We start from the raw sequence: 16,597 nt of genomic DNA on the forward strand, positions 1-16,597 counted from the left end.
GCGGCGTGGGGGCGTGGACTATCCCTGTACGGACCTCGTGGCGGGCTGGCAAACCGCCTGCTTGTCTGTGGGTCCAGACTCTGGATCCACAGGACTTCTGTGAAGGACAGAGCTCGCTGAGTGGGCGGGATCAAACGTCTCTGCGTGCAGGTCCATAATAATCAGAAACATCACCTGAGTCAGGTGTGGCCGATGGCGTGTTCTCAGGTGGCTGTCGGGCCGCCGTTGGATCGCTGCAGCTGTTCGGCCGGGGGAGGAGGAGCCAGCGCGGCGCTCCGCTCCAGAAGAGGAGGAAGTGGCGACGCTCGGAGCTCAGCAGCAGTGATGAAAACGGTCCGGAGCTGCCTGAGAACACGACCTTACTGCGGAGGCCAGTCCGTTTGGTTCTCATTGGACCGTTCCGGGAACGTTCTGGAAGCGCGCTCCTGGGATGCTGACTGGTTACCAGGAACGCTGCACAATCAGAGTCAGGCAGGAGTTTTGTTTCTGTGTTTAATGAAAGTTCATCAAGTTAAACTCGTTTCCATCCTCAGTGCCACAGAGTGTTTTCTTTCTTCTCTTTAGGAACTCAAAGGGTTCTGCAGGGTTCATCGGGAATAGTGAAAACTGTTCCCGGGAATCCCTCACTGTGATCACACTCGTGTGAGATGAGGCTTGTGTGCTGAAAGTGTCCAGAGGAGCCTTTAATTAAAACAAAACACCAATTTGTGACTGATGCCACTCAAACTGCACTGAGCAGCTGGATTTCAAAATAAAAGCTCCAGAGTTCTTCACAGTGATGGAGGGGGGAGGGGCAACGACAGACTTTACTAAACATTTTCAGGACAAATGGTTCCACTTCAGTCTAATTACACAAACTGGGAGGTCCAGCCCTGAACTTCCTGTACAGGTGCAGGGTAGCTGAATCCTGAGACCTCGGCAGATTTCCTTGTTGCTGCTGTCAGGATCTGCTCAGCACACCTGTCTGCACCTAAACACCAATCATACCTTTGCACCTGGAGCAGGAGTGGCCACCTACAGCCTCTTTTCTGCTTTTCTGTTTTTCGCTTGCACACGTCCTACACTTACCTCTGAGCCTGAACACAAATATTTAAAGGTTCTCATCATGGGAAAATGTAAATTGTAATCAGATTACTCTGAATTGCATGTTTACATGGCGTTACGCCGGCGTTCATCACTTAGAGGACAGTAAAGTTGGTGCCTTCATTTTATTTAACTCCTGAGGTGACTTCCTGCCCCGAGGACGTCGTTTCCATATGAAAATCAGACGCGAGCACCAGACGCCATCGAAGCTGCTGCAGGTCTGTGGTCATGGCGTGCGCCCACTGAAGCCTCTGTGAGTAAAACGGGTTTGGCGAGTATGTCCTGTTTAAATGAAGCCAGGTGTTACAAATAAGAGGGCAGGTAACAGGGCCCTCAGCAGGCTTCCAGAAATGAACCAATCAGAAGCTGGATTCCTGTTACAGCAGCCAAAATAATAAGTACAGCTGCGGTCAGCTATGTGAGGAATGCCGAGCTGCTGAATCTGAGCTGCTGAATCTGAGCTGCTGTAATCTACACAGGTTTATTCGCCCATTTAAGCTTCTGAACTTATTATTGACGAGGAACCAAATGTGTGTTTACATCTGTGTGACAGGACGAGGAAGCGTCTGCTGCTCTGTGAGAGGTCAGTCTGATGTCACGTGACACGGTCATTTACATAACCAGGCCTTTCAGCTTATCGTTAATAACAATAGAGGCAGGTCCATTCTAATGATGAGAGGACTTCTGTAGGCCTGCAGGTGTTTCATGTGTTTCTACTGACCGTGACGTTATCTTGATGATAGCGTCCTCGCTGGGGGGCGGAGCTGTTCTGATTGGTTTAAAAACTCATGTTTCGCTCTTTTCTGTCGTTTTGTGTGAACTTGCTGAAGGAGGAACAATAACGGAACAATTTCTGTCTCCAGCTTCTCAGCGTTAAAGAGGCTGCAGGTCACGTGACCTCTGGTACTGTCAGGTTTTCTATAGAAAACGTAAAAAATGCCGTTTGTCTCCTGGAGGAAATAAAGATCAGCTTTGATTAAAAAGTGTTTTTACTGTGTGAGGACAGGAAGCAGCAACCTGCACGTTTGGACTAAAAGTCGTGTTTCCGACGCTTCGCTGTTACGCAGTTTATGCTGAAAAGCAGATGGGCTGTAACAGGTGTGACGCCCCTCACCTGTGTGCCGCCCCTCACCTGTGTGCCGCACCAGCGTGGAGCTGCTGGGTTTGTTCCACACATACTTTCACATATTTGACTAAACGAGGTCCTGGAACTTCACGGGTGGGCGGAGGGATACAAACCCGGGTTTTAAAGACAGGAATGAGTGTTCAGTAACGCCAGCGGGCACTACTTATCTGGTTTTACGGTAAGTTTGTTTCTGTTACTGCGCAGACTCAGTGCACGGAGCGTGGCTCCAGCTGTACCTGCACGTCGTGAGGTTGGTACCTGTGAGACAAACAGCTGTGAGCTCCGTTCGTTCCTTCGTCAAACAGGTGGGACCGTTACACCTGTGCTTTATTCACGCGCACTCTGACCCACCTGCGAGCTTCTGATTGGCTGAGAGGAGAGGCGGTCGGCGGCACTGCTCGTTGTTGGAGATGCTCACCGTCAGAGTCGGTCAGTCTACCTTTTCTTCCTCTGAGGTAGGTGTGTGTGTGTGGGGGGGGGGCGTGATTTCTCAGACCATCACGGTGAGAAAGAGCTGCTGTACCTGCGCGGGTGTCACAGGTAACGTGCGGTGTGGTTTGGTTTCTTTTCCTCGGTGAAAATAGGAAGAAAGCGCATCTTTACGGAGCTTAGCAGCACCTGTGCAGGTGTACCCGGCAAGCAAGTTTAGCAAGTTTCCAAACATTCATGAAGTATTTGACTGAAGCTTTGACAGCTCTGCTCAGGTGTTTGGAGTTTCTGTGGAGCGCGCTCAGGTGCAGAGTCTCGGGCCGGTAAAGTGATTTCCAGTATTTAACCTGCTGTGAAGGCTCCAAACATTTCAAACATGGGCTGAATGCTTCCTCTTGAGAATGACATCATCTTGATAAACAGCATTCCTGTCATAACCGCAGTCCGTTTGGGGCCGTGACTGAAGTCTGGGTGACATTAAGATGTATTTTTTGGGTCACAGCAGGTCAGATTTACATGGATCGGTGATGAAGGTGGTTTAAAAACAGGCGGGTTTATAGAAGCATTGAGTTGAGTGAGCATTATTTACTGTGTAAGTAAAGACACGGACGGGCAGCACACTCGGTGGGTGTGCGAGACGCATCCACAGCTTTAGTCCCACAGGAACATCACAGCTGAGATGTGAACACGAGCATGTCTGACGAGTCCTGAAGTTTCCACCCGTGTGTCTCAAACAGGGAAACGAAGCACGATGAAGCGCGCGGTCCGCCGGGGAAGTAAGTTTCTTTCTGCCTTCACCTGCGTGCGCGTGTGTGCGCGCGCGCTTCTGATGCTCCTCATTGATGTGCTTCGTCCTTCACTCTTTGGCTGTGTCCCAATTCAGGGTCTGCAGCCTTAACGGCCCACAAAGGACGCGTACTCGAAGACCGCTAAGACCGGAAGTGCGAGGCTTGTGAAACGGGCGGTCTAGCCTCCGTCGCGCTGCCCAGGTTGCCTAGCAACCATGATACTAACAGCTGGAAACGTTTCATACAGCTTTGTTTGACAGAAATGAACAAAAGAAAATCTTTTGTTCATTTGTTTGTTTCTACATGAGCTTTGGTCATTCTCTGATTAAGCTCAGCTATTGAACGTATATTTTAAAGTAAAGGCTTTAAAACCAAGTTAGTACAAACGTCACTAATCTAAGGAGCTTGCAAAGAAAAGCGTCTGGACTTCTTTAAGTTACTTGAAGACGTTTCACCTTCATCCGAGAAGCTTCTTCAGTTCTAAGGTCAAATGGTGGAGAGTCCCAGATTTAAACCTAGTGGGAGTTTCCCCCCACAGAGGGACAAAAGGACCCCCTGATGATCCTCTAATCGCCTGAGCCAAGGTGTGGAACTGGGTGTGGGTCCCAATCAGCCAGAGTTTCGGGTGAGTTCATTGTGAAACCTGGCCCCACCTTATCATGTGATTTCCTGAGGTCAGATGGCCCAGGATGTAGAAACAGTATGTGGGCCATCTGACCTCAGGAAATCACATGATAAGGTGGGGCCAGGTTTCACAATGAGCTCACCTGAAACTCTGGCTGATTGGGACCCACACCCAGTTCCACACCTTGGCTCAGGCGATTAGAGGATCATCAGGGGGTCCTTTTGTCCCTCTGTGGGGGGAAACTCCCACTAGGTTTAAATCTGGGACTCTCCACCATTTGACCTTAGAACTGAAGAAGCTTCTTGGATGAAGGTGAAACGTCTTCAAGCAACTTAAAGAAGTCCAGACGCTTTTCTTTGCAAGCTCCTTTGACTACGATGACCTGGATGACTGAGAAGCTTCACAGACAAACGTCACTAATGTCACATGACTTTGCCGACATGTGGCCAACAGCAATGTTTTAATGTTCTTCGTTATTAAACATTTGCACATAAATAAGTGATGTAATATTCAGTACTTACTTAAAGTTTACTCTTCGGCTGCCCCTCATCTGCCGTTTTTTTTCGGCAAAATTATCCACACCCACCGCCGCGCTATGCATTCTGGGATATGTTGGGCCACGAAGTCTACACCGCCACGTCCTTAAAATTCAGGGAAATGAAGGACGCATTTGAGGGCCGCATTTCAAGCAGCCTTTGAATTGGGACACAGCCTATATCTTCTTCCTGTTTGAGTCTTCCTCCATACTGATGCTCCTCCCACTGCACGGAAGCTTGTTTCTGCCTCAAAGCCAAATCTTGAGAGAAGCCAAAATGTTAAATGTTCAGTGTGTAAAATCTCGCCTCTAGCTGTCAGTAGATCGCAGACTGCAAATGTGAGATAATCACCGGAAATTCAACTTAACAGCCGAACATTGTCCGACATATCAGCTTCTGAAACTTGTAAGATCACAACCTAAAAGTTCCGTGTTGGGCAGAAACCGTTTTTATCTTTCATTGGTAGAAACGAGCTTCAGGCAGACTTCAGGTTAACGGGCTTTCACACGTGTGCGGCTGCTGTTTTTTAATATTTCAGGGGCACTACCCGGAGAAAGAGTTGGGCTTAAACAAAGCTCTGTTTTAGTTTAACTTCGGCTGATCGCTCTTCAGCACAGCAGGCAGATGTTTCCTGTAGTGAGAGCACATCTGTGAGAAAGAACACCTGTGTTCACCTCACCTTTGTTTGTGCAGGGCAGCTCACCCGCGCACAAAGAAACGCAGTCGGCAGCCATCACAATGATGGATGACGAACGTCTTAACCAAGATAATCTGAGCAAATATTTGATTGCGTTTTATTTACAAAGAAATAATTCACAACGAAGCGCGTGGGCCTGTGTCCGGTTCATTTAATTGTGTGGATGCCCTTTCACAGTTGAGTTCCTGTTTCTCTTTATTCTTTATTATTCCTCTAGTTGCTTCTGTATTTTCAGTTTCTTCACCGCCATGCAACTTTTTGCAACTTTTTGCAACTTTTCAACTTTTTCAGTTTTTTTCAGCAGACATCTTCAGCGTTGAGGCATCCACACAGCATTTTTGCAGGAAATGCAAAATTTTCTAGTTGTGTGGATGCCTCAAAAGGCATCCACACAATTGAGTTCTTGTTTCTCTTTATTCTTTATTATTCCTCCAGTTGCTTCCGTACGCTTTTTGCTGATTAACTACTCCCTCAGTTTTCAGCTGATTTTCTCCATTCAAACTTTAACAAATTCTGCTCTTTCTGCTAATGCCAGCTATGACTTTTGGTGCTCATAACTTCTATACTTTTTGAGATATTGAATTTTTTTGCAATATTTTTTCCCCATTTCTGCCATATTATTACTGATTTTCCTCGCCGGGCTGAGCTGTGTTTTAGCTCAGTGAGATGAGCAGCCGTTCTCAGACTGGGAGGCCCGGGTTCAAATCCCACTTATGGCAACATTTCTTTCAGTTACCAATTCAACTTATTTAACTCTTTTCAACACAAATTTCAGCTTTTTCTGCTGTTTTCAGAAAAAACTGAACATTTTCAGCCTTTTCACCTCTTATCAGCACAAATCTCAGCAGCTTCTGCTCATTTCAGCAGAATTGTCAGTCTCTCCACCTCTTCTCTGTGAGAATGAGTTTGTCTCAGTGAGATGAGTAGCTGCCTTGAGACCAGGAGGGCCAGGTTCTGGCTGCTCATGGCAACATTTTTTTTCACCACTTTTCAGCAAAAAGTTTTGCTTCTTCACCTGTTTTCAGCAGAATATTCTGTTTCTTCACTGCCATGCAACTTTTTGCAACTTTTTGCAACTTTTTGCAACTTTTCAGCTTTTTTCAGCTTTTTTCAGCAGACATCTTCAGCGTTGAGGCATCCACACAGCATTTTCGCAGGAAATGCAATTTTTTCTAGTTTGATATAAACATTTAAAACTGAAACATTCATGTTTATCGTGGCTGTAATAAACCAGCCGCAGTCACTGGTTCTTTCCATTTATCTGAAGTCGTTCTTATCATTTATTGACTTTCATGGTTTGGTTGTTGATTTTATTTACTTCTAAAAAAAACTGGAAACATTTTCCAAAACAATCCAAATCGTTTGACAAAGAGAAACCGTTAAAGATAAAAGCGAGTGTGTGAGGATGTCGTCAGACGTGTTTCTCATGCCTGTGATGCGTGAAACTGCTCATCAGGTGCGACCGCCTCACACGGCGTGCTAACGACACTTTGTGTGCCTCCCTCAGGTGTTTTGCTGTGGCTGGTGGTGGCCGCGTGTGTGATCGTTGTCGTCGTCTTCCTGCAGCAGTCCAACGTCTCGTTTGAAGGTGAGAGTGCATGAAGCACGACACAGTTCTTGTAGCGCCCGAGGACGGTCGACCTTCAGCTTCGCTCTCAGATGTTTCGTATTAAAGCAAAGAAAAACCTGTTTCTGTAAATCTAATGAGTCGTTTTGTTTCTGTCCTCGCAGGTGGTTGGCGTCATAAATTACCCAAGCTCATCAATTTCTTCCCTCGCGAAGCCAAAATATCCAGCAAGCGTTCAGGTCAGAGGTCACTCGAGCTGATGGGGGCGTCAGCTGACCCAGAGGAGCAGGTGGAGGATGATAACGAGTCTTTTTCTTTCCTTCAGCTGGTGTTTGTGGTACTCCAAGAGAGTGTCCTGCACATGAGATCAGTTTCTACATCCACAGCGGCGCCGCCAACGTCGTCCCCGCGGCCATCTGCGTCCAAAACAAACTGTAGGAGCTTCCTCGCTGCCTCCTCTCCTCAGCGTGTCTCTCTGGCGTCCTATCAGACCTCGCATGCTTGTTGTGTCGCGTTTGCATCTCTTTGTTTTAAACTTTTTCTTCGTGCTGACGTGCAGACTGTGACTCTCCTCAGGGTTCTGGGAACGGCGCTGAACAACGCTGGAGGAGGAATAAACATCGTTATCCTAAACGGTGAGCGTGCTTCCTGCGCAGCCTCACGGCTCCAGGTGCTGACTAAGAATCGATGGCTCCTTCTTTCCTTTTGCTTTCTGGTGTTTCGTTTTTCTCTCGACTGCTTTATTCTGTATTTCTAAACCTTTTTAAGAATTAGTCTTAAGATTTTCTTTGGAAATGCATTCAATCCTCAAATGAATGGGCGGAGCTTCTCCTGGTGTTCTGCTGTGATCCCGTGTGAGGTGACACCTTCGTTTTTCTCCTGCAGGTAAAACGGGAGAAGTCCTGAAGACGGATCACTATGACACGTACAGCGGAGGTGAGTGAAGACGACCCGAGCCGACTCGTGTCAGCGGTTGGAGGCGGAGCTTTTATCATGTTTGTGTTGCAGATGTGAAACCGTTCATTGAGCTACTGCAGAGCATCGAGACGGGCTCCATCGTTATAATGGCGTCCTACGACGAACCCTCAACAAAGTAAGAGTCTCCTCCTCCGATCACTTCTGACGGAGCTCAGACTCTCTGGGTTCTTGTTCCTGCACAGTAATCGAGGACCAGACGCAGCATGGATGCTGTATCCGTGTTCGTTTGTTTTATAAAACGGGACAGGCAGGGGTGGAGTTTGTGTTTCTGAGGCTTTGTCTCAGCTGTCAGCTCAGTCTCTGTGTTGTCTTCATATTGAGGTGAGCTGTTAACGCACTCCTCCACCCTCTGCGTGTTTCTGCAGGTTGAACGACGAGCTCAAGAATCTGATTGCTGAACTGGGAAGCTCTCGCATCCACTCGCTGGGCTACAGGGACAACTGGGTGTTTATTGGTGGCAAAGGAGTAACGGGGAAGAGCAGGTTTGAGAAGGTAGATGAGTCTGAAGGCCTTGAGCCGGCTCCGGCTTCATCGTGGAAATGTGTGCACTCGTGCATGTAAAGCGTTAAATGCTGGGATGGTGAGGATCAGGGTCCTGACCCGGGACGCAGGTGTGATCCCTGAGGGAGCAGGTGTCAGGTTTCCCCTGATCGTGGAGAGGTGGCTGTGAGTCCTGACCAATCACAACCATCCTGAACTGATCTCCACGTCTTCTTTTGTTGTTGTTGTGTTCTTGTTAGTGTCTGAGCTCTTAGCCAGTCTTCAGGAGGAGTTGTGCTCTACAGCAGCAACAACGAGACAAACCAGGCTGAGCACACGTGTCAGACGTGAAAGGCTCTGCAGAAGCCGAGGAGAGCGCCGTGCTGCCTGTATCCTCTTCACCTCCTCACTCTCTCTCTTCCAGCACATGAAGAGCGACTCGGCAACCAACAAATACGACGGCTGGCCCGAGATGATCGGGCTGGAGGGCTGCGTCCCCAAATACCTGGAGTGACTGAGGCTGCGGACGCACGGCCGGCGATTTAGAGACTGATCTGGGACCAGCAAGCTGTGCAAACCAAATCCAGGTGAACCCACCTGCTCTGTGTGAGGCTTTCATGGCAGCTGGACTCCGTCTGCTGCTGGGAATAAAACAAAAATCAGGAAAAGACATTTTAAGGTTTCAGATTTGGTCCTTTTTATTGAAGGGTGATGGGAAGCCAGGTGAGCTGTGCAGTAAGAGCGATGACCTCCTGAAGGTTTCAGCCTCTCCTGAAGCGCTGCAGCCACCATCACCGGCACCAGAATCTCCAGGTTTTATCTTCGAGTCGTCCCAGAGCAGCTCCACAGCTTCCAGTTTGTTTCTTTGTGATTTTAAGTGTTGCTTTGATTTCTTAAGAATGACTCTGACAGAGACGAGTGACGTCAGACCAGCCAGGATCACACAGGTCTGGGGAGGTTTCTTTGTGTCCTTTCTTGAGTTTAAGGTTGTTACAAAGTGAGTTAGTTGCCGGGCTGTGGGTCTGCACGTGTGCGATGTTTCTTACCCATTTTCAGATTCGTGGTTGTTGGTTTGTTTACAATAAAAATCAAAGGAAGCCGAATGAAGAAGATGCTGATGCTTTGACTCTGGAGGAAGACAACGATTTTGAGGCTAGATGAAGGTTACCTGGTTCTGCCTGAAGCCTCTTCCTGTTTAAAGGGAGTTTTTCCTTCCTTCTGTCACCAAGTGCTTGCTCACAGGGGCTGTCTGACTGTTGGGTTTATTGTAGGATCTTTACTGCACAATAAAAGGTGTTTGAGGCTGTTGTGAGTTTGTACTATATGAATAAAGTTGACTTGAACTGAAGAACAAACTCTCTGCGACTCTTTCACGCTGCTGCCTCGGCAAACAGAGGATTTCACACTTCCTTGAGTCACATCCTGCAGCAGCAGACTCATTGTTCATTGTTTTTCTCTGTGAGTAAATGTGACTCGGGGACAAACATGACGACAGCTACCTGTAAAAAGGTGAGTGAAGCTGAGCGCAGTCATCAGAGCGTCCTGTCCTCACACGTGGACGACAAAGATTTCATTCTGAGGATTAAAGCAGGAGAAAAAGCATCAAGCTCATTTTCTGCTGTTTCGTTTCAGGAAACAATAGAAAAGCACTTTGTGCGTACAACAGAATTATGGATGCAAACACAATAAACGTGTGTGTGTGTGTTTGTTAACAGTGTGAAGAAGCTGTTTGTCCCCAGTTTGTCTTTTCTGCATGAAATCATTTTATTACTGCACAGAATAAAGATCCACTGCCAGGTGATGGTTTAAATATTCAGGAGCATAAAGCAGCGAGGCAGTGCCCGCCTACCTGCCGGCTCGACGCACCTGCACCTGATTTATGCTTCAGTTGTGTTTTATGTTTGCATGACAGCTGGAGTGTGAAAAGTTGACGGTTCAGTGTGATCGCCATCATTTAACCTCTGTGGGCAAAGAGCGAAAGACGTGAACCGCTCGGGTGTGTTTCAGTGAGAGGACTGTGTTTTTATATTGGAGGTATGGAAGGGTGGTGCAGGACAGATGGGTTGAAGCTCTGAGCCCCCTCCTGTTTGAGACGGGTGAGGTCAGGCAGGAGTCTCTGAGAGCAGGCGTAGGAGAGCCTGTGTGGGTGGAGGCGTGCTCTGAAGAGGAGAGGAATGAAAGAAGAGTTTAAATATCTCGGGTCAACCATCTGAGGAGAGCTGAGGCTGAGCTGCACAGGATGGAGATATTAGAGCAGGGGTGTCAAAGTGAAATGAGCTGTGGGCCGCTGTCGTCTCATTGGACGGCCACTTTAGTGTGTAAGTAGTACAAAACAAACAAAACCAGAAATATTTTCTAAAATGTTTTGTTTAAATTTCAAATATTTTATAACAAGACAAAACTGCAAACATGAATTTAGATTTATTTTTCCTCTTAAACTAACTGAAGCCTTTTGTTGAACCACCAAACAAACACGAGTTTGTGACTCTGAACTAACAGCATGTTTGTGCTCTCGGCTCATTTTGCCTTCATATTCAATCAGTTTTGGCTTTTTAAAAAACTCATTTTAACATTTCACTCAACAACAAACAAATCCTCCCTAACAAAAAAGTCACTTCAAGGACCAAACTGCATTTTATTTCTTCATGTCAGTATACGGGCTGTGACTTTGAAACCCCTGTATTAGACAGAGAATGATGACGATGGAGCTGGCAGGCAGGAGGAAAAGAGAAAGACCTCAGAGAAGGTTCATGGATATAGTGACGGAGGAGGATACTGGAACAGGAGGAGACGGTCCTCTGAGAAAACTAAAGGGAGCAGCTGAAAGCAAAAGAAGAAGAAAAAGATTTTTCTGCAGATTTTAGAAACATTAAAAAATGTGGTGCGACGACCCACTACATGGTTCCACTCACACCCAAGTTCGGAGGAGGGGTTCTTGTTGTGTTTGGGCGCGATGTGCTCAGTTGATGTATGGAGGTGAATAAAGTTGGAGTGAAAAACTGGAGCTCCCGTGTCGTGTGTCCCAAGCCTCCATAGTGCCATGAAATGTAAATATTCAAATAAATTACATCAACATTATGCTGAAAGACATTAATTAACTAAATGCACTTAGTTTAAAGGAAAAGTCGTATTTGGGCGGTTATTTTGTTTATAACTTCCGATTAATGTCATTTAATTCCACTCTGAAGAGCAAAAGAGACTAAAAGTTAACGAACAAAGGAGGCGGAACAAAAGCAAGATGCCGTTTCCACCCGAACACTTTTCTAAAGCACAGTCAAAAACATTGTTTCTGATTGGCTGGTCGAGCTGCAAAGAAGCGTAAAGGCTAAGATGTGAAGATCTGATTGGCTGTCCATCCGCCACAAACGGAGAGGACGACAAATTTGATTGGCCGAAGGAGTTCGTAAAGTTCTAATGGCGGATTCTCGCTGAAAATGTGAAATGCGTTTTGTTTTTGTTTATTTCTGGATTAATCTGAGTTTATAAATGCATTTAATGTGAGCAGTTCCGCCTCTGAAATGGCGACATTAGTTTTGGATAACGGAGCGTACACGGCGAAGATCGGATACAGCCAGGAGAAAGTCAGGTGAGATGTTAGCATGACAGCTAACGTTGCGGCTAATTAAAATAATAATAATTCAACTGAAGAGGCGTAAAAATAATTTAGACTTTAAGCGACCTAACCTCTGTGTAAAAGAAGTCAAACCCTCACGCCAGATTCTATTTAAAATCTCTCAGTTTAAGAAATAAAATGTATTTGATTAAAAACGCTTTATTTTTTTCTTTATAGACCAAATATAAACTCTCAAAGTCTAAATGAAATTCATCTTATAAATGTAAAACAGCTAAGGGTGTTATACATTTATAATAGTTTTTTTAATTAAGTTAACTCTTAGGGGAGGCTTATTTTTCCAGTGTGCGTCACGTAAAACAAAATCAATAAGAATTTACTCGAACTTTTGCATAAAGCTGTACATGATGGCGAAGACACAACACACTGAAGCTATAATCCACGAGAGAATTGAGAAAAATATAAATTTGTACATATCTAAGAGAAAAAATGGTCACATTTACAGGACAAGCAGATTTATAAGAAAAAACATGAAAATGTTTCAATGAACTTTTGCAAATTTGTTGGGTGGAATGAAACAAACTGTCAAATTTATGAAGGGAAACAGTTGCAAAAAAACATTTAAAAAAAGAGTAAAAATGAGCAAATATATAAATATATAATATAAATGTATGAGAATAAAAAAATCGTGTAGTTGGTAGAATAATGAGCGGCCCTGACGTCGACCTTCTCTCTGTCCCTCTCAGCGTCATCCCAAACTGCCAGTTTCGCTCAAAGACGTCCAGGTTAAAAACCTTCACTGCAAACCAGCTGGATGAGATCAAAGATCCTTCGGGGCTCTTCTACATCCTCCCCTTCCAGAAGGTGAAGTCACGTAAGGGTGAAGCAGCTTCGGCCTGACGTCAGACTGTCTCATTTCCACCGTTTCTCTCTTCAGGGTTACCTGGTGAACTGGGACGTCCAGAGGAAGGTGTGGGACCACCTGTTTGGAAAGGAGATGTTTAAGGTGACTCCACCCCTCATCGCTGTGTTTGACTGAGCTCCTCCTGTGGTGGAGGCTGACCCTGTTTTCTGGGTGCAGGTGGATTTCGCAGACACGAGCGTCGTCATCAGCGAGCCCTACTTCAACTTCACCTCCATTCAAGAGTCCATGAACGAGATCCTGTTTGAGGAGTACCAGTTCCAGTCGGCACTCAGGATCAACGGTGAGTTCATCCTGTTAGATTTCCTGTTACTTTCAGAATAAAAGCCTGGCGTCTCGTTTTAGTAAGAGTGGCGCTCGTAAACTGTAAAAAACGGTAAAGCTGAGCTGCTGATTTCGGGCAATCAGGGAAGCTTTCTTTGAACGATTCCCCACTTTGTTCCTCCAGCCGGCTCTCTTAGTGCTCATCACTACTTCCACACAAACCCCTCCGAGCTCTGCTGCATGGTGGTGGACACCGGGTTCTCCTTCACCCACATCGCCCCCTACTGCCGCAGCAGGAAAATGAAGGAGGGCATCCGCAGGTTAGATGACGCGACGATGCAGACGCAGCAGCGAGAACACCAACAGCAGCAACCTGATGCCTGTTTTTCCTTTTAGGATCAACGTGGGAGGGAAGCTGCTGACCAATCACCTGAAGGAGATCATCTCGTATCGGTGAGTCGTTGTGACGCCGGCACCTCGGCCGGAGGAACTCTGGGCTTTTATGGAGCTCTTCTTTTTCTCAGGTGGAATAATTGTGACACAGATAAACACAGGTGTGAATTTATTTTCAATTTTCTCTGATCCACACTGTGTGTGTACGTGTGTGTGTTATCATCAAGCTAGAGTTCATGCTGGTTGGTTTCCTGCCTTTAAACTAATTTTCAGCAGGGTTGAAGTTGTAGCTTCTCTTCTGTTCTGCAGCTTCATGCTAAGCTGCTTTATCCAAAACCAGTTCTGATGTGTGTTTGGGATCATTGTCCTGCTGGAACACCCGACTGTGTCCACGTTTCACCGTCCAGCTGCTGATCTGAGGTGTAATTGAAGGTTTTGGAGTCCGTCCTCGTTCATCACTCCAGAACCACGGCCCAGAGCGTGATGCTACCACCGCCATGCGTCACAGCTGCAGTGTTCTCAGGGTTGAAAGCCTCACCTTTGCTCCTCCAATCAGCTCCACCTTTGTCTCGTCTGACAATCAAACGTTTCTCCAGACGCCGTTTGGCTCGTCCACGTGGGCAGCTGCAGATTTCAGTTGAGCTCGTTGATTTTGGAGCAGGAGCTTCTTTCTTGGTTCTTGGAGATGTGAGACTGGCTTCACTGTGGAAGTGACACTGGTGTTCCAGCAGATCCACAGCAGGCTTGATCCTGAACATCCTAACAGTTTCCTGTCATCTGAGGGGACAGTCTGGGTCTCTCCCAGACCTCAGTGGGGACAGATCTGAGTAACTTGTATTTCTGCGATGCTCGTGGAGTCCATCGCTGCCTCTGGTTCTGACTCAGCAGTCCTCCTCTGAACAGGTGTTTCGTGTTCAGGTGACTCTTTAGCTGATGACGGTCCAGCTGCAGCCGTAACAGGAAGCTCGTCACACTCGTTCAGATTTAAAGTAAATAAAAAGTAAAATGATTCCTGTTTGTTTTTACAGTCAGCTGCACGTGATGGACGAGACTCACGTGATCAACCAGGTGAAGGAGGACGTGTGCTACGTCTCGCAGCAGTTCTACAAGGACATGGAGATCGCCCAGTAAGCAGCTTCAGCCTGAGCTTCATGTCGTGATCTGGGACTCAGTGTGACAGGCTTTCAGTGTTTTATCCTACGTTAGTACGTTAACAGCTGGATTGTGAGTCCCTGTGTCAGAGTGTAAATGCACAGCAGCTGCTGGTTAACTGGACACCTGCTGTGGTTTGTCAGGGCCAAGGGCGAGGAGAACACGGTGATGAGGGATTACGTGCTTCCAGATTTCAGCTCCATTAAGAAAGGCTTCTGCAAGGTGAGAGCGCCTCAGCTCGTGTTAACGCGCCGTCAGTGAGGACGTGTCGCTGTGATCCCGTCACGTGGCTTCGCCCTCATGTTGGCAGCTTCTTCAGTGTGTGAGTGTGTGTGACATGTTCATGGCTCTCTGCTGTTTCTGCTCACCAGCCCCGTGAGGAGATGGTCTTCAGTGGGAAGTACAAAACAGGAGAGCAGATCCTGAGGCTGGCCAACGAGCGCTTCGCCGTCCCCGAGATGCTCTTCCACCCGTCCGACATCGGGATCCAGGAGATGGGAATCCCAGAGGCCATCGTCCACTCGGTGGAGTCGCTGCCTGAAGGTGAGTGGCTGATCCACGGCGGCGTGCTGGGGTCACGAAACACAGATTTATGAATGAAACGGATTCTGTGAGCTTAGAGAAGAAAACCCGTCAGAGGCTGATTTCTGAGTTTACAGCAGCAGAGACGAGGAGACGACTTCATGTAAGTTTACTTTGATCATGGAGACGGTTCGATTCCAGCATGTTGCTCCTGCTCTCTTCCACCTTACAACTTAATAATAATGCTAATAAATAAAATCATTTAATTATACAGTAATGTAATCATATAAAACCACCAGACGTTCAGCTTCCTGTCCGTCGTCACTGCCGCTGTCCAATAAGAATCAAAATAAAGCGTAAAATCTCAAAATAAATCAGGTGTAGATGTACGACTCATCATCTTTCTGTCATAGAGCAGAATCTTGTTTCTGTTTTAAAGCTGCAGACCAATAAAAACTGAATGTTACAGGTAAATAAAAAAGTCTCTGACACTTTTAACGACGGCCTGCGGGTGGCGCTGTGAGGAACAGCGGCTCAGCGTTTAATTAAACGTGTGAATCTGTCCTCAGAGATGCAGCCGCACTTCTACCGGAACGTCGTGCTGACCGGAGGGAACACGCTGTTTCCCGGCTTCAGAGAGCGGTTGGAGGCGGAGCTGCGGGCGCTGGTCCCCGCCCACCTGCCCGTGTCTGTCGTGTTTCCTGCAAAGTAAGTGCTCCTCATCCTCAGCCTCAAAATCTTCACGAAGTGGCGTTAGAGATGAGTGAACGTGGTTGGTTAGCTGACCTGCGGATGCTGCTGACGGAGACTTTAACGCCGTGTTTGTGTCTTGCAGTCCTGTCTGTTACGCCTGGGAGGGCGGGAAGCTGCTGGCTCATTACCCCGACTATGACGAGATGGTGGTGATGCGGGAGGACTACGAGGAGAACGGGCACTGCATCTGCGAGGAGAAGTTCGACATTTAGGAGTTCAAACTGAGCAGAAACATCGATAGTGATGATTCGACTTATTCCACTGTCACACGTGTCCTGTTACCACAGCAACAGTGTGTGTAAAGTGTGGAGTCTGAGTGGGGCAGGTGGGTGGAGACTGAGGGTCCCCAAACCTGCAGGTCTGGATGCTCCTTGGACGGCGGGCTCGGGGCATTCAAACCACTGCTGCTGTCTTCCTGACGTTTATCCCCGAGAACCTGCAGCAGCCGCCTGCCTCCACCTCTGCTGGCTCAGTGGAGACGGAGGTGTGGGTCGAAGTCATGGCTCATAAATGTGATGTTTCAGCTCTTTATTTAAACTTGGGAATAAAAGTGAGCAGTCCCAGATAATCACTGAATGAATAAACTGTGGACGAGACGTTAGTCAGAAAACTGTTTTTGTTTGTTTTTACAGTATTTTAATGTTTGTGTTCTTTGTATGTAAATCTTAATTTGCATTTATTAAATACAATAATAAAAAACTTCAGTGTTCA

At 46.9% G+C, this 16,597-nt stretch overlaps 2 protein-coding genes across 6 annotated transcripts; both read left to right on the plus strand.

The window, feature by feature from the left end:
- Positions 1 to 1,507: 1,507 nt before the first annotated feature.
- Positions 1,508 to 11,574, plus strand: LOC146513381 (protein FAM3C-like). 5 transcript variants are annotated; one of them, XR_014875423.1, is made up of 11 exons: positions 2,211 to 2,749; positions 3,376 to 3,414; positions 6,792 to 6,872; positions 7,016 to 7,090; positions 7,177 to 7,285; positions 7,428 to 7,486; positions 7,737 to 7,787; positions 7,860 to 7,944; positions 8,195 to 8,321; positions 8,734 to 8,896; positions 9,017 to 11,574. XR_014875423.1 is itself a non-coding variant. In XM_085168881.1 (11 exons), exons 2-11 carry the CDS (start codon positions 2,620 to 2,622, stop codon positions 8,821 to 8,823), a joined length of 846 nt encoding a protein of 281 aa, XP_085025007.1. In that variant the 5' UTR covers positions 2,211 to 2,387; positions 2,515 to 2,619; the 3' UTR covers positions 8,824 to 11,574. The 5 variants fall into 5 exon arrangements, 4 of the variants coding, with proteins under 4 accessions (XP_085025010.1, XP_085025007.1, XP_085025008.1 ...); XM_085168881.1 differs by having other exon boundaries at positions 2,211 to 2,387; positions 2,515 to 2,749; positions 8,734 to 11,574; XM_085168884.1 differs by lacking the exon at positions 2,211 to 2,749 and adding an exon at positions 1,508 to 1,666 and having other exon boundaries at positions 8,734 to 11,574.
- Positions 11,575 to 11,700: 126 nt separating this feature from the next.
- actr6 (actin related protein 6) lies at positions 11,701 to 16,597 on the plus strand. The gene is made up of 11 exons (XM_085168880.1): positions 11,701 to 11,895; positions 12,627 to 12,744; positions 12,818 to 12,886; positions 12,962 to 13,085; positions 13,251 to 13,386; positions 13,463 to 13,519; positions 14,488 to 14,586; positions 14,755 to 14,833; positions 14,983 to 15,154; positions 15,703 to 15,841; positions 15,969 to 16,597. The coding sequence occupies exons 1-11, from the start codon at positions 11,828 to 11,830 to the stop codon at positions 16,096 to 16,098; spliced, it is 1,191 nt and encodes a 396-aa protein (XP_085025006.1). The 5' UTR covers positions 11,701 to 11,827; the 3' UTR covers positions 16,099 to 16,597.

This window comes from Neolamprologus multifasciatus, chromosome 7, assembly GCF_963576455.1.
Source record: "Neolamprologus multifasciatus chromosome 7, fNeoMul1.2, whole genome shotgun sequence".
Taxonomy (NCBI): Eukaryota; Metazoa; Chordata; class Actinopteri; order Cichliformes; family Cichlidae; genus Neolamprologus; species Neolamprologus multifasciatus.

What these genes read in the sequence shown, in the direction of transcription:
- LOC146513381 (XM_085168881.1), top strand. Translation starts at nt 2,620, where the DNA reads ATGCTCACCGTCAGAGTCGGTCAGTCTACCTTTTCTTCCTCTGAGGTA. An exon ending in TACCTGCGCGGGTGTCACAG is followed by an intron (nt 2,750 to 3,375) that starts GTAACGTGCGGT and finishes TGTCTCAAACAG; the next exon opens with GGAAACGAAGCACGATGAAG. An exon ending in GCGCGCGGTCCGCCGGGGAA is followed by an intron (nt 3,415 to 6,791) that starts GTAAGTTTCTTT and finishes TGCCTCCCTCAG; the next exon opens with GTGTTTTGCTGTGGCTGGTG.
- actr6 (XM_085168880.1), top strand. Translation starts at nt 11,828, where the DNA reads ATGGCGACATTAGTTTTGGATAACGGAGCGTACACGGCGAAGATCGGA. An exon ending in GTCGGCACTCAGGATCAACG is followed by an intron (nt 13,086 to 13,250) that starts GTGAGTTCATCC and finishes TTGTTCCTCCAG; the next exon opens with CCGGCTCTCTTAGTGCTCAT. An exon ending in ATGAAGGAGGGCATCCGCAG is followed by an intron (nt 13,387 to 13,462) that starts GTTAGATGACGC and finishes TTTTCCTTTTAG; the next exon opens with GATCAACGTGGGAGGGAAGC.